At 37.6% G+C, this 21,255-nt stretch overlaps 1 protein-coding gene across 2 annotated transcripts in view; it reads right to left on the bottom strand.

The window, feature by feature from the left end:
• USH2A (usherin) overlaps window positions 1-19,480 on the bottom strand; it is a gene marked incomplete at both ends in the record, with an annotated part of 772,061 nt that extends 752,581 nt beyond the window's left edge. For both annotated transcript variants that reach the window (XM_082613798.1, XM_082613799.1), the window contains 2 exons: window positions 15,248-15,413; window positions 18,996-19,480. In XM_082613798.1, coding sequence (XP_082469924.1) covers window positions 15,248-15,413; window positions 18,996-19,480 — 651 coding nt within the window. The remainder of the gene's footprint in view (window positions 1-15,247; window positions 15,414-18,995) is intronic.
• Between the last annotated feature and the right edge of the window lie 1,775 nt (window positions 19,481-21,255).

The raw sequence follows: 21,255 nt of genomic DNA, 5'->3' as shown, positions 1-21,255 counted from the left end.
TTTTCTATACCCTGCTCCACGGAAGGAGGTGGCACTCTGATCCCCTTTCAAAATAGTATTGGCAGGGTGAGAGGGGAGCTGATCTGCCATCCCCACCTGACTGAAGCCGGCTGTACTCCAATTCTTCACCAGGGGAGTGTAACCTCAGCCCAGCAAGGACTGAGACTCCAACTCTACCCTCCCATCTGACAACAGGGAGACCTAATGAGGAGGTGCAGAGGCAGGGCGAGTCAGCATTCCACTCCTCCCACCGGCCCCTGCCAGGGCCTAGCAGGAGCTGGCCCTTCCTACTCACCAAGCATCAGTAAGACTGAACAAGGAAAGGAAGTGTGAGCCAGGCCTGGTGAGCACTTTATCTCCCCCAATCCTTGGTGTCAGGGGAGCCCAGTTGAGAGTTGTACCTCTACACCCACTTCACGGCAATGAGACTGAATGCAGTGTTGTGTATCAGGGCTAGTCTGTATTCTGTTTCACACCCAACTCCCACCAAATGAGCCCAATGGGGAGCTGAGCTGGGCCCCCATCCCAACTTGTGTTAGTGAGACTGAAGGATGTGGTGTGAGGTAGGGCTGGTCAGTATTCCACTGTCCTCTTTACTTCCTTGTGAAGTGAACCCAATGGGAAGCTGAGCCTCCACTTGCACCTGGCATCCATGAGGCAGAATAAGGTGACAGGAGAGGGGCTACTTGACACTCCACTGCCCCTTCCTTGGTGTCAATGGGGACCAGCAAGAAGCTGAGCTTCCACTCACCCCACAGTCACAAAGGGGTGTGAGTCCGCAATGTGCTTCCCCCTCCTGGAGATAGTGGGGCTCAGCAGGCATATATCTGGAGAAAACCATAATTCGACAAGATACATGCACCCAAATGTTCATTGCAGCACTATTTACAATAGCCAACACATGGACACAACCTAAATCTCCATCGACAGAGGAATAGATAAAGAAGATATGGTACATATATACAGTGGAATATTACTCAGCCATAAAAAAGAATGAAATAATGCCATTTGCAGCAACATGCATGGACCTAGAGATTATCATACTAAGTGAAGTATGTCAGACAAAGACAAATATCATATGATATCACTTATATGTGGAATCTACAAAATGATACAAATAAACTTATTTACAAGACAGAAAAAGACTCCCAGACTTCAAAAACAGACTTATGGTTACCAAAGGGGAAAGGTGGTGGGGAGGGATAAATTAGGAGTTTGGAATTCACATATACACACTACTATATATGAAATAGATAATCAACAAGGACCTACTGTATAGCACAGGGAACTCTACTCAATACTCTGTAATAACCTATATGGGTAAAGAATCTGAAAATGAATAGATATATGTATAACTGAATCACTTTGCTGTACACCTGAAACTAACACAACATTGTAAATCAACTATACTCCAATATAAAATAAAAATCAAATTTAAAAAAATCCATCAGCACTTGGAGATGACAGGTGTGTGGGTAGGTGGCCCACTTTCACCGAGGTGGTGTTGAAAATGCTAACCTTCCAACCCGTCATCTGCAACAAGGCCACCAGTGAGGTGATGGTGACAGGGACAGGTGGAAAACTGAACATATACATTCACCTGGCCATTGTGTCACATCTCAATAGGGGGACAGCCTAATGATAAAACGAAAAGTAAACTGGAGCCAGAGTCTCATAATATAGTATCCAAAATGTCCAGGATAAAATAAAAGTCACATGTCATATAAATGACCAGAAAAACTACGACTTGAATGAGAACAGAAAATCTACCAATACCAACACTGAGATGAATCAGATAGAAGAATTATCTGATAAGGATTTAAAAGCATAAAAATACTTCCACAAGAAATTGTGAATTCTTTCAAAGTGAATGAAGAAAGAAGAGAAAATCTCAGCAAAGTAATAGAAGTTATAATAAAAGATCCAAATGGAAATTTAAGAATTTTTTAAACAAAACTTTGAGACAATTAAAAAACTTGCTATATGGACTCAAGGGTAAAGTTAAGATGATGGAATAGAAACTGTGAACTTGAAGACAAATCAATGGTATTTACCTAAATTGAAACAAAAGAGAAAAAATTATTAAAAGAAATAAAATGAAGAGAGCCTCAAGGATCTGTGGGACAATAACAAAGAGATAGTATCTATATAATTAGAATCATAGAGGAGAGTGACATTGAAAATATATTGAAAGAAATATTTTCTGAAAACATTGAAAAATGGCAAAAGACATAAACATACAGATTCATAAGGCTGAGCAAACTCCCAATAATAGGATAATACCAAAGAAATTCATGCCAAGGAATTCAATATTAAACTTCTGAAAACAAAGCACAAAGAGAAACTCTTGAAAGTTGCCACAGGAAAATGATGCAAAACTTATAAGGGATTATCAATTCAAATTACAACAGGTTTCTCACCTGAATGATGGAGGCCAGAAGGAGCGGCACAACATTTTTCAGGTAATGAAAGAAATTAACTCTCAATCACAAATTTTACATTCAGCAAAAATATCCTTTAGGAATGAAGGGAAAATCAACACATTCTCAGTTGAATGAAAACTAAGAGAATTTGTTTTCATCCGGCTCACTCTTAAAGAGGGACTAAAGACAGTCCTTTAAACAGAAACAAAATGATAACAAAAGGTTTAGAATTTCAGGAAGAAAATAAGAACATCAGAATGAGTAATATTAGGAGTAAATACATAAACTATCCTTATCATGAGTTTATTAAATAATATTTGATGGTCAAAGCAAAAATCTTAACACCATTTGATGTGGTGCTCAATGTATGGAGAGCAAACACTCAAGACAATTATACTTAAAAAGCAGTGTAGGTAACGGGATCTAAATGGAAGTAAAGTTTCTACACTTCAACTGAAGTGACAAAACATCCATGTCAGTAGACTAAGTTAATTATATATACTGTAATACCTAAGCCACTAAGAACGTTATACAAAAACATACACCAAAAATGTTATAAATAAAGATGGAATCCTAAAATGTGTTCAGGTAACCCACAGCAAGGTAAGAAAAGCGAAACAGAAAAACCAAAATCAGAAGAAACAGAGAACTAATGACAAAATTGCAGACATAAGTCTATCACATCATTAAGAAGCTTAGATGTAAATGGTCTAAATACACCAAATAAATGACAGAGATTGGCAGAGTGGATTAAAATTAGATAGATACATAGATAATTGATATATATGCAGCATATAAATAAATATATACAGAATATATATATATGTTTATATATATATATATAACATGTTATGCAACAGCAGAATACACATTAATTTCAAGTGCTCACAGAACGTTCACCAAGAAAGTTGGACCATTTTTTTAAAACTCAGCAAATTTTAAAGAACTGAAACCAACCTGTTTTTTCTGACCACAATGGATTCAAGTTGGAAATCAATATCAGAAATATAATTTTGTTAAATCTTCAAAAGCTTGGAAACTAGACAACCTACTTGTAATTAATGCATGAGTCAAAGAAGTCTCAACAAAAATAAAAAATACATAGAACTGAATAAAAATGAAAATACAACATACTAAAATATTTGTGATAAAGCTAAAGCAGTACAAAGAGGAATATTTACAACACTAAATTAAACATTAAATTAAATTACACACTAAATCACAGCACTAAACCTACTGCTTGCTTTGAAGAAGAGAAAAGGTCTGGAAATATCCATCTAAGTTCTTACCTCAAGAAACCCCAGAAAGAGAGCAAAATAAGCACAAATCAAGCAAACAGAAGGAAATAATAAATATAAAAGCAGAAATCAAGGAAACTGAGGATAGCTAAACAATAGAGAAAAATCAAGGAAAACTGTGGTTTTTCAAAAATATCAATTAAATTATACACTTTTAGCAAGACTAACAAGAGAGAAGACAAAAATCATATCAATAATGAAGCAGGTGATATCACTTTAGATCCTATAGCCAGTAAAATGGTAATAAGGGGTAATAAAAGATAAGATGAATAATATTAGTCACAAATTCAACATCTTAGAAGAAATAGACTAATTGTCTGAAAACCACAAACTACCTAAAATCAACCAAGATAAAATAAACAATCTGAATTAATGGAGATGCCTACCAAACATTTAAGGAAGAATTAACACTAATTATACATAATCTATTTCAGAAAACAGAATAGGAGGGAACACTTCCCAACTCATTTTATGAGGATAGCATTAACCTAATACCAAAAGATAGTACGAGAAAGGAAAATTATGGATCAATACAGCTCATGAACATAGATGGAAAATTCCTCAGAGGAATACTAGTAAATCAAATCAAGCAGCATATAAAAGGAATCATCATGACCAAGTCGAATTTATTCCAGGTATGTAAAGTTGGTTAAACATTTGAAAATCAATCAGTGTAACCAACCAGATTAACAGGCTAAAGAAGAAAAATCACATCAATTGATGTAAAAAAGGACTTTAACAAAATCCAACACTCATTATGATGAAAAATTTTAGTAAATTAGCAATAAAGGGAAATTTCCTCAACATGATGAAGAGCATCTACAGCTGACGTTCTACTTATTCGTGAAAAACTGAATGTTTTCTCCTTAAGGTCAGAAACAAAGCAAAGATGTTTGTTATTACCACACTTATTCAACATAGTATTAGAAATTCTAGCTATTGCAACAAAGAAATAAAAATCACACAGACTGGAAAGAAAGAAACTGATCCTAATTGCAGGCAACATGATTGTCTATGTAGAAAATCCCAACAAATTACAAAAGAACTTTCAGAACTAATAAGTTAGTTCAGCAAGGTTTTAAATATAGGATCAAGCCCCCCCCAATCAGTAACATTTTCTGTATTATAACGAAAAATATGTGGGAACTAAAATTTAAAATCTATAACCAATTTCAATCACTCCAAAGAAAATTAAACACATGAATAAACTTAGCAAAACATGCACAGGATCTGTATGCTGAAAATTACAAAATACCAATAAAAGAAATCAAAGATCTAAATTGTTCATGTATTGGAAGGTTCAGCATAGTAAAAGATACAAATTCTCCCCAAGTTGATCTATAGATGCAATGAAATTCCTAACAAAATCCCAACAAGACATTTGGTAGACACAGGTAAATTTATTCTAAAACTTATATGGAAAGGCACAGGCCCTGAAATATATTTAAAAAATGAAATCCGTGGTGAAGTAAGGAACAAGTTAGGTGTGTTTATAAAAGGGAAATTTGGGGTAGCCTTATGGTAATAGAACTGTTCTTTGACTATGATGGAGCCACAAATCTACATATGTGATAAAATTGTATAGAACTACACACACAAACAAGTCAAGAAAAATGGAAAGTCTAAATAAAGTGGGTGGATTGTATCAATGTCAGTATCCTGGTTGTGATATTATACTATAGTTTTGCAAGATGTTACCCTTGGGTAAGGGATACTTGGGATCTCTCAGTATTATTTCTCACAAATGTTTGCAAGTCGACAATTATCTCAAAAAAAGTTAATTAAAAATAAACAAAGAAGCACTATCTACACTGGACCTCTCCAAGCTTAGTGCTCCCCAGTTTTCAAAATTTCTTGGGTCTCACTTCTCTAACACTTATAAAAGCCTCTTCCCACAAACTTTGAGATGTCCTGCCTGAGATTGCTACAGGTATTTTAAGGGATTAAATAATAATGGTCACCATTTGTTCCAGTGTGTATTCCCACAGAATTCATCTTATTTCCAGTTTAACTGCTACCTCTCATTCAACCCAAACATTGAACCCAACTCTTTTATATAAATTCCCTAAGGTACCAAACCCCTCAAAATAGCTACCTGTAATCGATTTTGGCCAAACAACTACAATAACACAAGGGATTTGCATCCCAGAAAACAACAAACTTAACATTACATACTGTACATCTATAATCTAAACTTTCTTGGTCAACCCCACTACAGTGAAACTGGCATGAGCTGAGTCTCCTCTTCCAGCCCCTTGTCTCTGGCTCTCCTCTCCTCCCCAACCCCCAACTGGAATGCCTTCTGTCCTTTCCCTGCCCTGTCCTTTTTCCTTTCTTTCTTTTCTCCCTAGATTGAGAACCATAAACACAAATCATAAACAAAAGAATCCAACTAGTTTTCTACTTCTAGAATATATAATGGCTTTCAGGGATTATCTCATGTAATCTTTAGAAAGCAGAATGACTGTTTTTCCTGATATGAATACTTACAAAAAATATATATTGACATACATACACACATAATTATATATATTATATATATAAATAGCATTTTTTTCTCTGCTGTAATTAAATAATTGGAAGATTAACAAATCTATTAAAGCCTTTGCATTCTTGGAAAAGTTTTTATAATTTGTTTTATTTTAACTGTTCTTTCTTTGGCTTAGAGATATCTAAACTGGTATCTTGAACATATGCTCTTAATATGCATCCAGAACAATACAGCTGCTTGGAATATTTTTGAACATCGCATTTGAGAGAGAGAAATACCAAGGGAAAATATATGGGAAAATAAAACTATTCAAGGCCATGTTTAAATAAAGTCATATTCTCTCTTCCATTACCAAGCGATACATACCATAGGCCAAATTCTGCCCTAGGTTATATGAGCGCTCTTCTTTTTGACTTTAGTGGGAATTGTTCATGTATAACTGAAGGTTTCAGTTAGCCCCGTGGGTACAAAAATGCCTACCCTCAAAAGAAGCAAAAATTATCTGTCTTATTTGGCTTTTAGATGAAAGTGATATAATACAAATGACAATTCCAGTAGATAATATAGGTTTGAAAAAGCACTACCATCAAATTTTAACCATTACAAATTTGAGAGAACTACCACAGTGGCATTTGCAAGACCAGAGATTGTTGAAACAAATAAGAAGACGTTGGAAAATACTTTTCTTTTTATCGCAATTTTCAATTTTAGTAGTGTATGGAATAACTGTGCACTATAATATTTGTATATATTTTCCTTTTGTATATATTGTACAATTTCTCGCTATTGGCTGAGAATCAACCATTTTCTAGCAGAAAAAAATTGCTAAATTCCTCAAATATAGGTTTCTAGGTTTAATGTTAATTTATCCATAGCTTGCTTTAGATTTTGATTAGAGGTTTTTCCAGAGGAAAGGTCTTACTGAACTTAAATTTTTGCTATGAAATATTAGACTGATAACATATAGACTTGTAAAGGGTAAACACTACAATGAGAGGTGTGTTCATCTTTTTGCATACATCAGCTAGACAAACCTTTTCTTTTGGTGTGTGTGTGTATATATATATATATAGCATATATACTAATGGAGAATAATAGTTATGAAATAGATTGGATTAGGAGCAGGTGAAAAAACCTGGGTTGTCTGTCAGAGGGAGAAACAAAAACAAAAGACTTCATAGCTCTATGTAAAACCCTAAGCCACTTTTTCCAGCCTTTCATTTAACACATGATGTATTTCTTTCTAAGGAACTCAGACCCCCTGAGGCTTACTAACACCTTTTGCTATTTTCATCTTCCAGGCATCGCTCACCTGTTCCTGGTATGTAGAATTTCTTCCTTCCTCCTTTTCTCCACCTCAAAAGCCTATTTTTCCTTCAATAGTTAACTCCGATCCTACCTTCTTTATGCATCTTTCCTGACATACCTGAATTGGAATGAGTCATTTCCTGTCTTAAATTCTGATTATTTTATTTTGTTATACACTTTGTAATCCATCCAGGTAGGAAGGAGACCAAGAAATAATACTTGGGCCCCACCCCAGACCAATGAAGACACAATGTAGTGTGGGCATCTGAATATTTTTGAAAGTTTCTCAATGATGCTAATGATCTCTAGAGTTGAGAACTATTGCTCTGAGCTGCAGTCTAGCTTGTAAGTACTAAATATCAGAATTCTGATTCTCTTCCAGTGTTGCTCCTTGGGCAAATGAAACCATTAGTCATACAATCATCCAAGCCAGAAATCTGGGATGTATCATCTCCCTTTACCTTAACCTCTACTTTCCTTCCATCAACAAGCCCTTTGATTTTAATTCCTAAATAGCTTTCAGAGCTGACCACTTCTCTGTGTATCTGCTATTGCCATCATGGTTCAAGGTATCTCACTTGGGCTCTAAGAGTAACCTAACAACACTTTTTTCTTGTCCTCATGTAAACTGTTCTCCTTCAGTGCAACCAACATGGTCCTTCTGAAAAGACAATCTGCTCAGGCCATACATTTTCCTTACTTCCCCCCACTTCTTCCCTCATCCCCTGTTCCCTGCATAAAGCATCTCAGTAGAGTTCTCTTGAAAACACTTTAACACGGCCAACAGTGATCTTTAAATCATAGCATCTTCCAATGGCTCTGGCTACATTTCACATGCTGCTCCACTTTGGCTGCTGCACTCCACCTCCACTGGCCTTTCAGTATCTCATATGCAACAAAGTCCCTTTTACAAAAGGTCATTTGCACTATTTGCTATGCACGGATGAAATGTTCTTCTCTACTCTGGTCACCTAGTTCAATCCTATATGTTCTTCTGAATATACACTGTTATCAGTTAAATTCCATCCCCCCACAAAAGACAGATTGAAGCCCTAACCCACCATGTCTGTGACTATGACCTTATCTGGAAACAGAGTCTTCGTGGATATAATCAAGTTATGGTGAAGTCATACTGATGAGTTGGATCCTAACCCAGTATAACTGGTGTCCTTACAAAAAGAGGAGACACTGACACACACACACACACAGGGGAGGAGATGGCCATGGGATATCGGAGGCAGAGATGAGGCTGATGCATCTAAAAACTCAGGATTTCTGGCAAACACCAGAAGCTAGAAGAAGCAAGTGAGGCTACTCCTCTATAAGTTTTAGAAAGAGCATGGTCTTGCAGATACCTGAATTTCAGACTTCTGGCCTCCAGAACTGGAAGAGAATACATTTTTGTTATGTTAAGTTACTCAGTTGGTGATTTTTTAGGGCAGGCCTAGCAAACTAATACACATATCTAATGCAATTTCTTCAAAGTAAGCCTTCCTTGACTTCAGAGATTTGATCAAATTGTCCTTCATATGATCCCACAGAACATATCACAGTGATCATTTGGTTTTCCTTGGTGTGATTGTCAGTCTTTTCCTTCTAATAGACTGTAAGCTCCATTACAGCAGACTATAAAGTACTTTATCAGACATTATTTTCTTTACATGTCTTTTATAGTAGAAGCTAAATAGGCTGGGTTTATCTTTGTTCCTAATTGTCACAGGTATCTATCATTTCAAGGAGCTACATAATTTTCCTAGGGTTGTACAAATTTTAAGTAAAATATCAAGAATTAAACATTGCCTTTTGACTAAATATTATAGTTTAAAGTCTGCTAAATATTATAGTTTAAAGTCTCATGCAAAAATGTACAGAGAATAATTTTTACTTTTTTACTTGGAGGGTTTTACCTTTCTCCATAATCAAGTGGGAAGAATTCCCCCTTATTTTTAAGGTATCCTTGCAAAAGGCTTGGTTCTGTATGCCATGGATCAGGTGATCAGGGTGGGTTAAGTGGATTATTCTTTCTTTAATCCACTATAGTCTTTCCTGACTGTCATAAACCAAAAAGATATTGAGCAGAACTGTATATAAAATTATATTCTGTTATATAGTTAAGGCACCTGTATCACTGAGAGATATAATTGTAAACTATACTGATTTGAATTATTTGTACAATTCATGTAAATATGTGAAGCATTACAAATATGTACAAATGTATGAAAATTCATTTATATTTTATTTACTTTACAAATATGTCTTGTTTCAGTTCTTGGTTTTTGTCAGGGGGAGTTCAGAGAACTTTGATAATTAACTACTTCTTCTGTCTTCACAGTGACCTAGGTTCACAGCAATTTATTATTTTTTTAGGTAAAGGTCAGAGAAAATTGAGACAGTAAATTCTGGCAGATAATTTAACCTCTCTAAGGCTCCTTTTTAAATCCAGTACACCTAGTCAGTGCTCAATAATCACAGCTGTTATTATTATCATCATTTTCAGCTGATTATTCTGAAAAGCTCTGTTAAATTCTATTGATCTTTACTTCATTTTGAATAACAAACTATTCCCCTAACTTGGGTGATATTCAGTTGGCTAGCTACAAACAGAAGGCTTTCATATACATGTAAATAGTTACAGTATAAAGCAATGAAAATTATTAAAGGAACGATATGGATTCAGATTCTCTTGTGGGGGGAGTCGAGGTGGTGCTCCCAGGAGAATCCCAGTTCACAGAGCTTCCTGAAATGAATGAGGAAGCTTCCATAAGGCTGCGAGGACGTTTTATGTTCCCTCAATCGATAGAGACATGGCAATACCTTTATGAAGTGTGCACATGGGCATACACTCCAGAGATTAATTGGGAGAGTTGGTTTATCTATTCTAACAAATGTTGGTTAAATTGCATTTTCTTTTTCTCCAGAACCATCAATAGTTTCCCTTTTTCAGATTGAATACATAAATCACAGAACATTTTTCATGAACAAACTATGATTATGAAACTCCTATTCTTCGTCTGTTGATCCCTAAAACTTTATTTACCCATGCATTTTTTTCCTTCACTGTATCAGATTAGAACTGCTCTTTTTCACTTTACTGTAGCTAGGACCATCTGTGGCTCTTGACTTGTCAGTGTATCAAGGAGCCCTCAAAATAGCATAGATGATGTGAAAAACCCCGCTGCTAAACTATTTCTTGCGTCCGTACTTGCAGTATTTCATCAGCTTCTAATTATAGTACATAATTGTTTGACTGCATTTTAGCATAATTACTAATGGGTTACTATACTAATGATTCTTTGATGCTATTTGTCCTATAAAATGTGTAGAACTACTTAAGGGACAACAGTTTTCAGAGTTTCATAAAACTCTGAGGTTTTACTTTTAAATGATGTGCAACTAAATGTCAATATACTTCCAAGTTGTACTACCCACAAGCCCTAAGAAACTGCTGAAGTAAAATCCTTTTACATATTTCAAAACTTTTTTTTAAAAGAAGAAAATCCGAAGAGGTCTCTTAAAATAACTATAACATGTGCTGATTCAATATGAAAACTAAGCTTTAAAAAAAATCTGCTAATGTTATCAGTGTTCCCCACTTGATAATAAAAAGTCTGAATTGATTTTTTTCCAGTTTTAGTACAAAATATATGACATAACGAATTTCAGCTTGATATAATTTGAAATAGCCAATATATTAAACTCCAAAGTGAAATTTAAATTGGCAATCATGTCAGATTCAAGTCCCTGAATGAATATTAATTTTAAAACTAATCATTTTCCAACAGGTTGAAGCTTCAAAATGCTAGTTCTTGAATAAAAGCTGTTAGATCCATTACTGTAACATCAGGCATTTTTTGTTTAGGAAACTAGACCTCCAACATTTGGTATGTCTGGCTCTTCCTAGCATCCTTTTTTTTTGCCCAGGGATTTAATTATTTAAAATTCATTTCTTTTTCTGGATTTGGTAAATTAGAATTCTGATTTTACTGATGGAAAGCTGATACTGAGTGAACTGTCTGAGGTAAGGTGTAAGGTCAGATCGATTAATTTTATGTCACTGTGTCTTTCTAAGTTAAATTCTGAGCCAACTCCATGAGTAAAGATGTTTTCTTTTTATATACACACACGCACATACCATGTAAATTCATTGATTGTGGCCATATTGGAGGATGAGTAAAAACATATGCATACACATTAACTACAGACTTGCAATTTTAAACTTGACTAAGCCAGATTATCAAGTATGTGTTCTAGCCTAGGCCCAGCATTATGAAGTCCCTAACCCCAAAATCAAACAGAATTTGGATGCACTATATTATAAGGCAACAGAGAATAAGTTACATTTCATATTAAAATATGTTCTTTGCAGTTAAATAGTGAAGGAGTTACAAGCTGCATTTGTCCATATCTTGGCTATGAAATCTACCAAAAAAATGTTTCTGTGTAAATACCAGATAGCAGGGGGAAGCAGAAAAAAGCACAAACCCGATCGTCAGTTGAGAAGGAAGCTCTGTCACTAACCATCCCTGTCTAGACAACCCTACACAACTTAGAAGCTTTCCATACTTTAAAAGTCACTTACTTTTTAACGTACAATTCCAGGAAGTCTTGTTTTGTTCATCTAGTCCTATCCTCTTACTACATAAGTAAGAAAACTGAGTCAAGTGTATTTGTTAAGACTACTGAGTAGCATTACCTGCGTCAGATTTCTCTACTCCTCATCTCTTATTCTTCCCACTGCTTTTTGTATTAACTTCCAGGGAATGAGCATATTCTTTATTAAACATCTATGAGTTATTATAAATATTGTAATATCTTAAATGTATTCAGACTTGTTTCCAGTTTAAAGGAACCCTATGCAGAACTCCAATTTAAATAATTGCTCTTTAATTTTTATTTGAATGAATCCAGGTCTCCATAATGCTGGGTACCTCCAAATCTATCAATAAGTGCCAGATGGGGGCTTCCCCGGTGGCGCAGTGGTTGAGAGTCCGCCTGCCGATGCAGGGGACACGGGTTCGTGCCCTGGTCCAGGAAGATTCCACATGCCGCGGAGCGGCTAGGCCCATGAGCCATGGCCGCTGAGCCTGCGCATCCGGAGCCTATGCTCCGCAACAGGAGAGGCCACAACAGTGAGAGGCCCGCGTACCGCAAAAAAATAAATAAATAAATAAGTGCCAGATGAATAAATAAGCGATCTGTATGGCTTTTCTAATGATTTATGACTGTTTCATTCTGTAGTTTTAACGTAAAATGTAGAATGGGGCGGGAAAAACTTATGTAAAAGTAAATAAATAAAAGAAGAACACAAATTGGATAGGACAAATTTTCTCTTGATAGTCAGTTATGAAATAAAGCAGTCTCATTGAATCATAAGTAATTTAACCTTTTCTTGAAAGAAGGGGAAGATTTAAAGATTTATAAAGAAATTTTGCCTAAACTAGGAAGTGACTCATATTTGACATGTATTGAAATGATAATGCTGATTCCAATAGGCACTCTAAGAGCATTTGACTCCCAGGGGAGGAATTCAGTCACGGTTACCTCTTCACATTTGGAATTTTAAACTTTCTTTGTAAAGCTTTTAATGTACTACTGCCTGCCAAAACATGGCACATTTTCACGGATAAGGCAAAATAAAGGCAAGTAAAAAGCATTTTTTTCATCATCGTTGATATAAAAATATGCAACAAATATAGCTATTCAACATCGTTTGAAGATTCCATTTCTTCAGTCTTCGGTGGTTTTTTTTTTTTTTTTTTTTTTGGCCACAGGGTGGCACGCGGGATCTTAGTTCCCCAACAAGGGCTCAAACCTGCGTCCCCTGCAGTGGAAGCGCAGAGTCTTAACCGTTGGACCGCCAGGGAAGCCCCTCTGCAGTGGTTTCTATTTCCATTTTTTATATGGAAACGTCATAACACAATTCTGTTGGTCTGGTCAGTGGGTGGAATGGACAAGATATAGAACAAATTAGTCCCCTATCTGCTAACTACTGAACAAATGAGAGGCGAGTAGGACACACTGAATCCATCATATGCTATAGATGTCAGACGTGACCTATCTTTTTGGAGGTCCTTTCAACCCTGGTGGCATGGAAACCTCCGCGTCCTGACAACCAAATTCTCTAAACTCATATCCTAATGAAAAGCAGAGTAGGTAAGTCTAACATGATGACTGAATATCACTGTGTCAATACCACCCTATGGAAATCAATCATTCCTAATTCTCTGCATTTCTATTTTAAATGTTCTTCCTAAGGCTTTTAATGCACTGCAGTGCACATACATGGCAGAATTTCATACTTACTACCAGGCCAAACAAAGGTATGTTTCAAGTGTATTTACATCCCCAATAACAGTAGCTATGCTGAAAGAGACTTTAAAATCCAAATAACAATTTTCAAGACCTTGTAAGTGAGATAGGCTGGAACCTGGGACCCTTTGCTGCAGTGTTTACACCTGGACAAATGTTTCCTGGAGCAACAAAATATAAAGAAAGAAACTATAAGGGACTAAAAATAACTGCATACATGTCCAGTTGGGGCAAATTATGGACAAGATACAAAAAGACCAAAAAAAACCCAACTGCCACTTCTGAAGAGCCAGAGCAAAAGCAGGGTACTGCACATGCCCCCTGCACACAGCACCACCAAAGGGGTGGGCGGAACACCTAAGCCACCACTCTGGCCCAACCCCTGGACATACCCCTACCCTCACCCGATATAAGGAATCAGCTCGACCCCCCTTTGGGGAGCAAGCAAGGGAATCTGCTACTTGCTTTTGCTCCCCGCTGCTGCAGCAGGGGTCCCAGTAAAGCCTTGCCTGAATTTCTTGTCTGGCCTCTTATCAATTTCTATTGATTAAGGAGGCCAAGGACCCCTGTAAGTAACATAAGGAAGTCTACCTGCTTCAGGGTGAGGGAAAAAATGTGAGAAATCAAAGATTATTTTCATAAAGTGCACGAGGGTACAAATGTCCTCTAGGGCAAATGGGGTTTGCACAGACCACGTTTGAGCACACCTATGAGAGCATATACTGAGCACTACAGTACACAGTACTTCTGGTATAAAAGGCAAGGGTGACTTAAGCTACATTAGACCATTCCAGAGCCCTAAAGAAGCCAAAGAATAAACTGTCTCCATTCCTGACAACCATAAAACACCAACCATCTCACAGTTATCTCAGTCTTTAGCAGCTTCTAATGCGAATACAAACTGTGGTTGACAACTAAAGTAATAATATAACACCTTTTGAGTGTCTGATGTGTAAAGTTCATTAGTTCTAAGGTCAACATTTTAACACAACAGCCAAATTGTATTCATATCATCAGATGCTATCCACCAAAAACCGCTGTAAAAACCAGGCAGGGGTCTTAATACTGCCAAGACTAGTAAAATTAGAACTAGACCGCAAAAGAGCCCTTCCACATTTTTGAACAAAATAAAATACACTAAGCAAATAAAACAAACATTTCCTGAGGATATTACCCCAAATGGGATTGTCCTAACCTTCTGTGGGCATTTTCACAGTAATTTTGAGGGGGAAATTCTGGTATATCAAGAGCTACATCATTAGGTCATTTAAATATGGTTTTTCTTTAGTTGTCATTTACACATAGTTGAAATCTAAAAGGTAGTGCTTCAAATCTGATGGGAAGATGCCATTTAAAGAAAGAAAGGAAGATGGACCCCTGTGTTTAACCAAACGTTAAATATTTTTTATTTTACTCACCTGCACACTAAGATGAATCCATTTCTTCACAAGAATTCTCCCCAGTGTCATTACTTTTATTGGAGGCTGCAAACCATTTACTGTGCGGTAATAAAACATGGTCTCCTTCTCAGATATTGTAAGTTTGAACACAGTCTGCCCATCCGCTGTCTTTTCTATAACACACCTTGGGAAGCAACCAGAAAAGAGAAAAGGTCAGTCTCCAACCAAAAGAGAGGCTAAGGCATCAATCCAGTGATGGTGGTGTAACTGACCCCAAACTCAACTCAAAGGGTCACAATGAATAAGTACCTGAATGTTATCGTATTCAGGGCAAGCTTTCTTTCAATTAAGAAGCCCTTTTATTTCAATAAAAAATAGAATTCTTATTTACAATATATTCCCCCAGAACCTCCACTCCCTTTATTGGAGATTCACGATGGGAGCTAAAGTGGTCGAATCATCCTGCAAAACCAACATTTAGCCTATTGGCTCATTAGTTCCTCTGCTATTTCTTTTATAGGAAGCGGCACAATACATCACATCTGGCTTGGGTATTGAGTCACCAGGCAAATCTTTTTTCTTTTCTTTTTTTTAATGTAAAGAGAGGTTAGTGTCCATAGAAGGCTCTAAACTGCTAACCCTGAAGTCAGAATCGCTCTATTTAATTCTCATGATGAAATGGAGAATGGACAACTATAGTCTCTACTTCGCTCATCATCAACTAGCCAGAAGCCAAAGCCAGTGTCTGTAGCTCGCCATGACCACACGGCCCAACTGAGGCACTGAGATCACGGTAATGATCCTGGATGAAAGGTCATCCAATCTTCTAAGAGTACAGTGAAATATTTTGATAAAATAGAAGAATTTTCAGAAAAATTTTAGGTCTGGGTAGGGCCAGTTACCAAATTATTTTTTTTAAATCACTTCCATCCTGATCACAATGGCACTCTTTTCCCATCCCTTTAAATAGACATTTTTATTTTTTGTTTTCTAATTTCTCTATTGGTTTATGTTTAATATATTTTATTTTATACTAATTATATCATTGCATGTGCATAGCCACTCTGTACCCACTGAGCAGAAACAGATATGAACTTAAGCCCCTTTCCTATTACATTTTAACCTAGCAACTCAACTTTTTAGCAGATGAGAGAAGAGCCCCCTGAGTAGGCTACTCCCCAAAATCTGCTATTTAAAGAGAAATATCATGGACAGTGGCCATCAACATCCCCCCCAAATAACTAGCTATTAAAGATGCTCATGAGCCTGCATCTCACAGACAAGAACTCAAGAAGGCGGTACATCCCAGGGAGGAGAATTTTATCAAGTCCTAGAGGAGTCTGGGTTCCTTTCTTCACCTGGTTTCCTCCTACTCAGCATCTCCAGAATAATGACTGATCCTAGAATCCTCCCTGCTCAAGGTTCGTAAGGGGCCTTCCCTTGAGCTCACTTATCGTGCTGCCTTGGTAACAACACCCATCCATCCGGCTTCCCATTCGATCATGAGTTTTCTGACAATAGCACCATAGCCTGGTTTATAGTAGAGCCTCAAAAAAATGAGTCAGTGATCTCAGTAGGAAGAATCGAAAAGGCAAAGGTAAGATTGGGCAAACCAAGAATTATTGCTAAAGGTGTTTTTAAAACTTTCCTTAAAGGGCACATTTTTTCACAAATCATTCCTTCTCACTTGCATGTATTCTTTCTGAGAATTGAGAGGTAATATGACTGGAGAACACTTAACAGTCACTATTTCACTGTCACTTTTTAATCTATCTGTACATATATTTGGTGATAAAGTTATGAGACCAAATATAAATTTTATATTAGGCGAATAGGTTTAGTTGACATACAGACTTTATATAAAGTGGAAATACGATTTTATGGAAATTCTATTGCGATTGTTTTTAACCCTATTGAAATTCTATTGTGATTTTTTTTAACCTTTTGGTAGGTGAATATTTCTAAGTCACTGGAATGAAAGAGTTTCTCTCTATTCCCTGTCTCTAGGTCTTAAACAATCTAAGAGTTTGCCTCTGTTCATTTCTCTTGAGTTAAATCTACAAGTTAGAATTTGACCATTACTCAAGGATGTGTTTGCCACATGCAGGCTTATTTCCCCAAGCTTACTGAAAATGCATTTCTTAATATGTTATTGATTATCTTCCTCGCTATTTTGTTTGCTTGTAAACATACTAGCTTGGGTAGATAATGAATGTGAGAGGAAGGCAGGTAGCAAAATATTTAGGAACTGGATTTATTTTGCTCCTGAATAAACAATAATTGGATAATCCATGTTTTGTTTGTTTTACTTATCTAGTACAAACACCCTGAAATTCCCCCAATTCCCACAGGTATTTCAGTTTTGAGAATGGAAACGACCTTGACGCATGGAACTCTCAAAACTGTATACCATGTGCTACTGCCGCTATAAATACTGCTCTGGCCTATTTATACAAAATGATACCAATGGGAGATGAATTCGGTAGAGACATATCCCTTGTAAAAAGCTTGGAAAAAATATTTCATCCCAGCCATATTTGTCAAGAGACAATTTTTTAAAACTCTTTGCACGTTAGTTACATAAACGAAGTAGGTCGGATTTACGGACATTTCAAACCGTAAGAAAACAGGGTTTTCTTTCAGGGCACATACAGAAATAGGGGTAACGGTTTGTGATGATTTTCACTCCAAATAAAACAAAATGAAAATAGGCCAGCTTTCACTTGGCACATTAAAACTAAACACCAAAGATATTTAAGTCATATTTGCTTATGAAATTATAAGACGTTTCTGGTTTGTTTCATGAGTTTTCAGATATTTGGCCAACATCCTCATACAAAGAAAACGTCACAAGGAGAAGAGGCAAAAGCCCTAAGGGAGACGAAAGACAAGCAAAATATGCCTCAAAACTGTCCTGCCCATTCCAGTTTCCAGACTGTTTCTAAACACTTAGGGGAAACATTAGACGGCAGCTTCAGAAACTATTACAGAATGAAAATCAGGTGATTACAGAAAATAAGCAAAAATGTTAAGGAAGCCCCCCTCCGAACTCACTGAAGGCATTTCTACTGGGATCGATAGCATGAATGCTTTTGAGAATCTTTTATGCTTCTCTATATGTGTCCTAACAGATGAAAACGCCAGGAAGCGAAGGTCCAAAAGTGACCTCTTTTCAGAGATAGAGTGTCATTCATTTATTCAACTCATTACTGAGCATCTTCCAAGATGAGTTAAACAAACATCTCTTCCTGGGAAAATAAGGATGCAGACAACACAGTCCTAAGCCCTCAGAGAACTACATGCCTAATGAAAATTGTATACTCTAGTAAGGGCAAGTTGTTTATACAAACCTGGACCAAAACTTTGAAAATATCCATTATTTGTATTACTAGCCCCCATGACTTAAAACTCACACTGAGCCTGGTTGAGCCTCTGAAAACTAAGACCAAAAGTTTAGCTGAGCTGCTGGGAAAAAAAAAAAAAAAAAAAGAGCCAGGTGTAAACATGTCTGTCTGCCATGAAATTATTTTAACACACTCTTCTTTGAGGGTTTACTTCATCCATGGAAAGGAGAAAAAAACTTTGAATTGAGGAAAAAATATTTGGAATATAAAGTTGACCAGGAGAGCCTAATACAGGCGTAGGTCTTCAGTTGCATCAATTCCAAAGTGCCTTCGTTTCCAGGTTGGAATTCAAGTTGCAATACCCTTGACTCTTACTGATTTTGCAGGACCCTAGGAAAGCTTACACTCCCTCTGCTACTTACATTACACCTTCTTGCTCGGGTTTCAACCACACAGCTAGAGTAAATGACGCCGCCAGCCTGGCAGCAGGAGGAGAGGCAAAGCAGCTCTGGTGATTTCCAAAAATGAAACTTGCAGAATGGCTGTGGGCATTGGGACTCAGATCACGCCGGTCTACGGTGACGCAGCCCCTGAGGCCTGCTGAGAAGAGGGCAGTGTAGGTAGGGGGTGACGATCGGTAAGGACAATCCTGAATGCAGAACCGCTGGGGACAGACCCGAAGGCCTTCAGCTGCGGCAGAGCTCTGACAGAAGGTGCTTCGGGCTGGGAGTCCACACGTCGCTTGGGTTGGCACCACCGAAACCTTCTTGAAAGCTGCCATGTTCTCCAGCCTTGGGAAAAGGCCCTGCGAGTCAGCCCACGATATGGAAGCAAAATAGGTAAAGAGCCATGTTTTAGGGGTGGGAAACAAGAAGCCGAAGCCCAAAGAAAGAGCCAGGCAATTCATGTTTACACAAAAGCATTCTCCTTCCAGTCAAGCGTTCCTAAATAAATAATAAGGCCCACGGCGCTGGCCAGCGACTCTTTAACACGGGGTGCTTTAAATAACATTGAGATAAATCCATTTTCGGGAAACTGCAGATGCCTTTTCACACTGGGGTAACACCGGAGGCCTCCTTAGTGATGGCGAAGACATGAGTAGCAGCTGGTGTCTGGGAATCAAAAGCAGAGAGTCAAGGAAGAGCTGTTCCATCTTTAAAACTTTCGGTGCATTCTAAGCATGGGGATTCTGAGGCCCCAAGAAATATTATTCAACTTCTTAAAAACATTTTGAAGTACACTCTCTAGAGTAAAACACTCATTCTTTTGGTAACTATCTTCATCGGGCAAATCAAGCACTTGAAAAGTCCACAGGACAACCAGTTTGACGTATACATATATGCACATACTTGTATTAATATATTTCCCCACACAGTAATTTCAGATTGCTACTCCACCCCAGGGAATTAGCACTATCCACTCTCCTTCACAAGGTAAAGAACTATATAGATTTCCTTTACACACGCACGGGATGTTGTTGACGCAGAGCTAACTTGCAGATGTCCCGAATAAAGCTGGCAAAGCACTTTGGGCCTTTCCCCCGCCTCATCGCAGCATGTGCGGCAACTTTAAGCTCACGGTAAAGCTGATTAGAAACCCAACACCATCTGTCCGTCCTACGCCTTAGTATTTAGCAAACGTTTGTGTGTTTCCTCATATGACTATTTGTAGGTTACATATAGACCCCTAATACTGTGTAAGTAATTGTATTGATAAATAAGCTGAGTTACCATTTCTTTATAGCATTTCAACCAGGCCCCTCAGTGTGACAAATGGCCCTTCACAGGACCGCTGTCCCTGGTTGCCTGGCAACGCTGCGGTAACCTCCGGAAAGTCTCAGCAAATAGGCCGCAGCAGCAGGACGGCCGCATGGAAGACTTGGGTGCCCAAGTCAGGGATTCTGCACAGCGAACGCTTGGTTACCTGAAACTCACAGTGCAGTCTGCTGGCTGGCCCGCCTGGAACTGAGCTCCGCAAGCCTCCAGCAGGTGCCTCAAGCAGTGGGAGGGACCAGCATGGGGCCAGGCATGCATAATTTTAAAGTAGCAGTGCACCTTATCCTCTAATCCCTTCTTTTGCCCCTCCCCTTTCCCTGGCTTTCATGCACCTCAATCCATTTAATCATGTCATCAAAATGATCTGCCACTATCAGATGGTAACACAAGGAGCAATTCCCAGTGCTCTCTTTTCTGGGCTACAAATATATTGATGCTCTAGAAGCTTGGTCCATTGATGAAAGTTTCTGTTGCCCATTCGGTGGTTACTGCATTCTTCACCCCAGAATACCCTCTCCTAAATATACATGCTTCTCTAGCTTATGAGGAGCACCTGATGTGATCTCTAGGTGTTGCATTTGGAAGATCAGGGATTTTAATTAAACTACAGAAGCAAAAGGACTGCTGACTTTTTAGCTGCTTGACTGGACATGAATATGTGTGTATTTATGAATGCATGTTTGATGTCAATTCTATGTAGTTTCATTACATCCAAAACTCTCTTCAACCATCTGGGACATCTCATCCTATATGAGAAAAATTCTAAAGCAACGGATACTTCTATCCCTCCACTCTCTTATCAATGGAAAATTCGTTTGGGAAACAACTAGCCAGTTGGGCTTTTTCTGTAAGTTATCATATTTAGAGAAACGTTTAGAAGTGACAGAAATGTTTGTATGGCATTTCT

Source organism: Mesoplodon mirus, assembly GCF_964341445.2.
Source record: "Mesoplodon mirus genome assembly, chromosome: 3".
NCBI lineage: Eukaryota > Metazoa > Chordata > Mammalia > Artiodactyla > Ziphiidae > Mesoplodon > Mesoplodon mirus.
The sequence above is the reverse complement of the archived record's forward strand: the minus strand, read 5'-3'. Positions and strand labels throughout refer to the sequence as shown.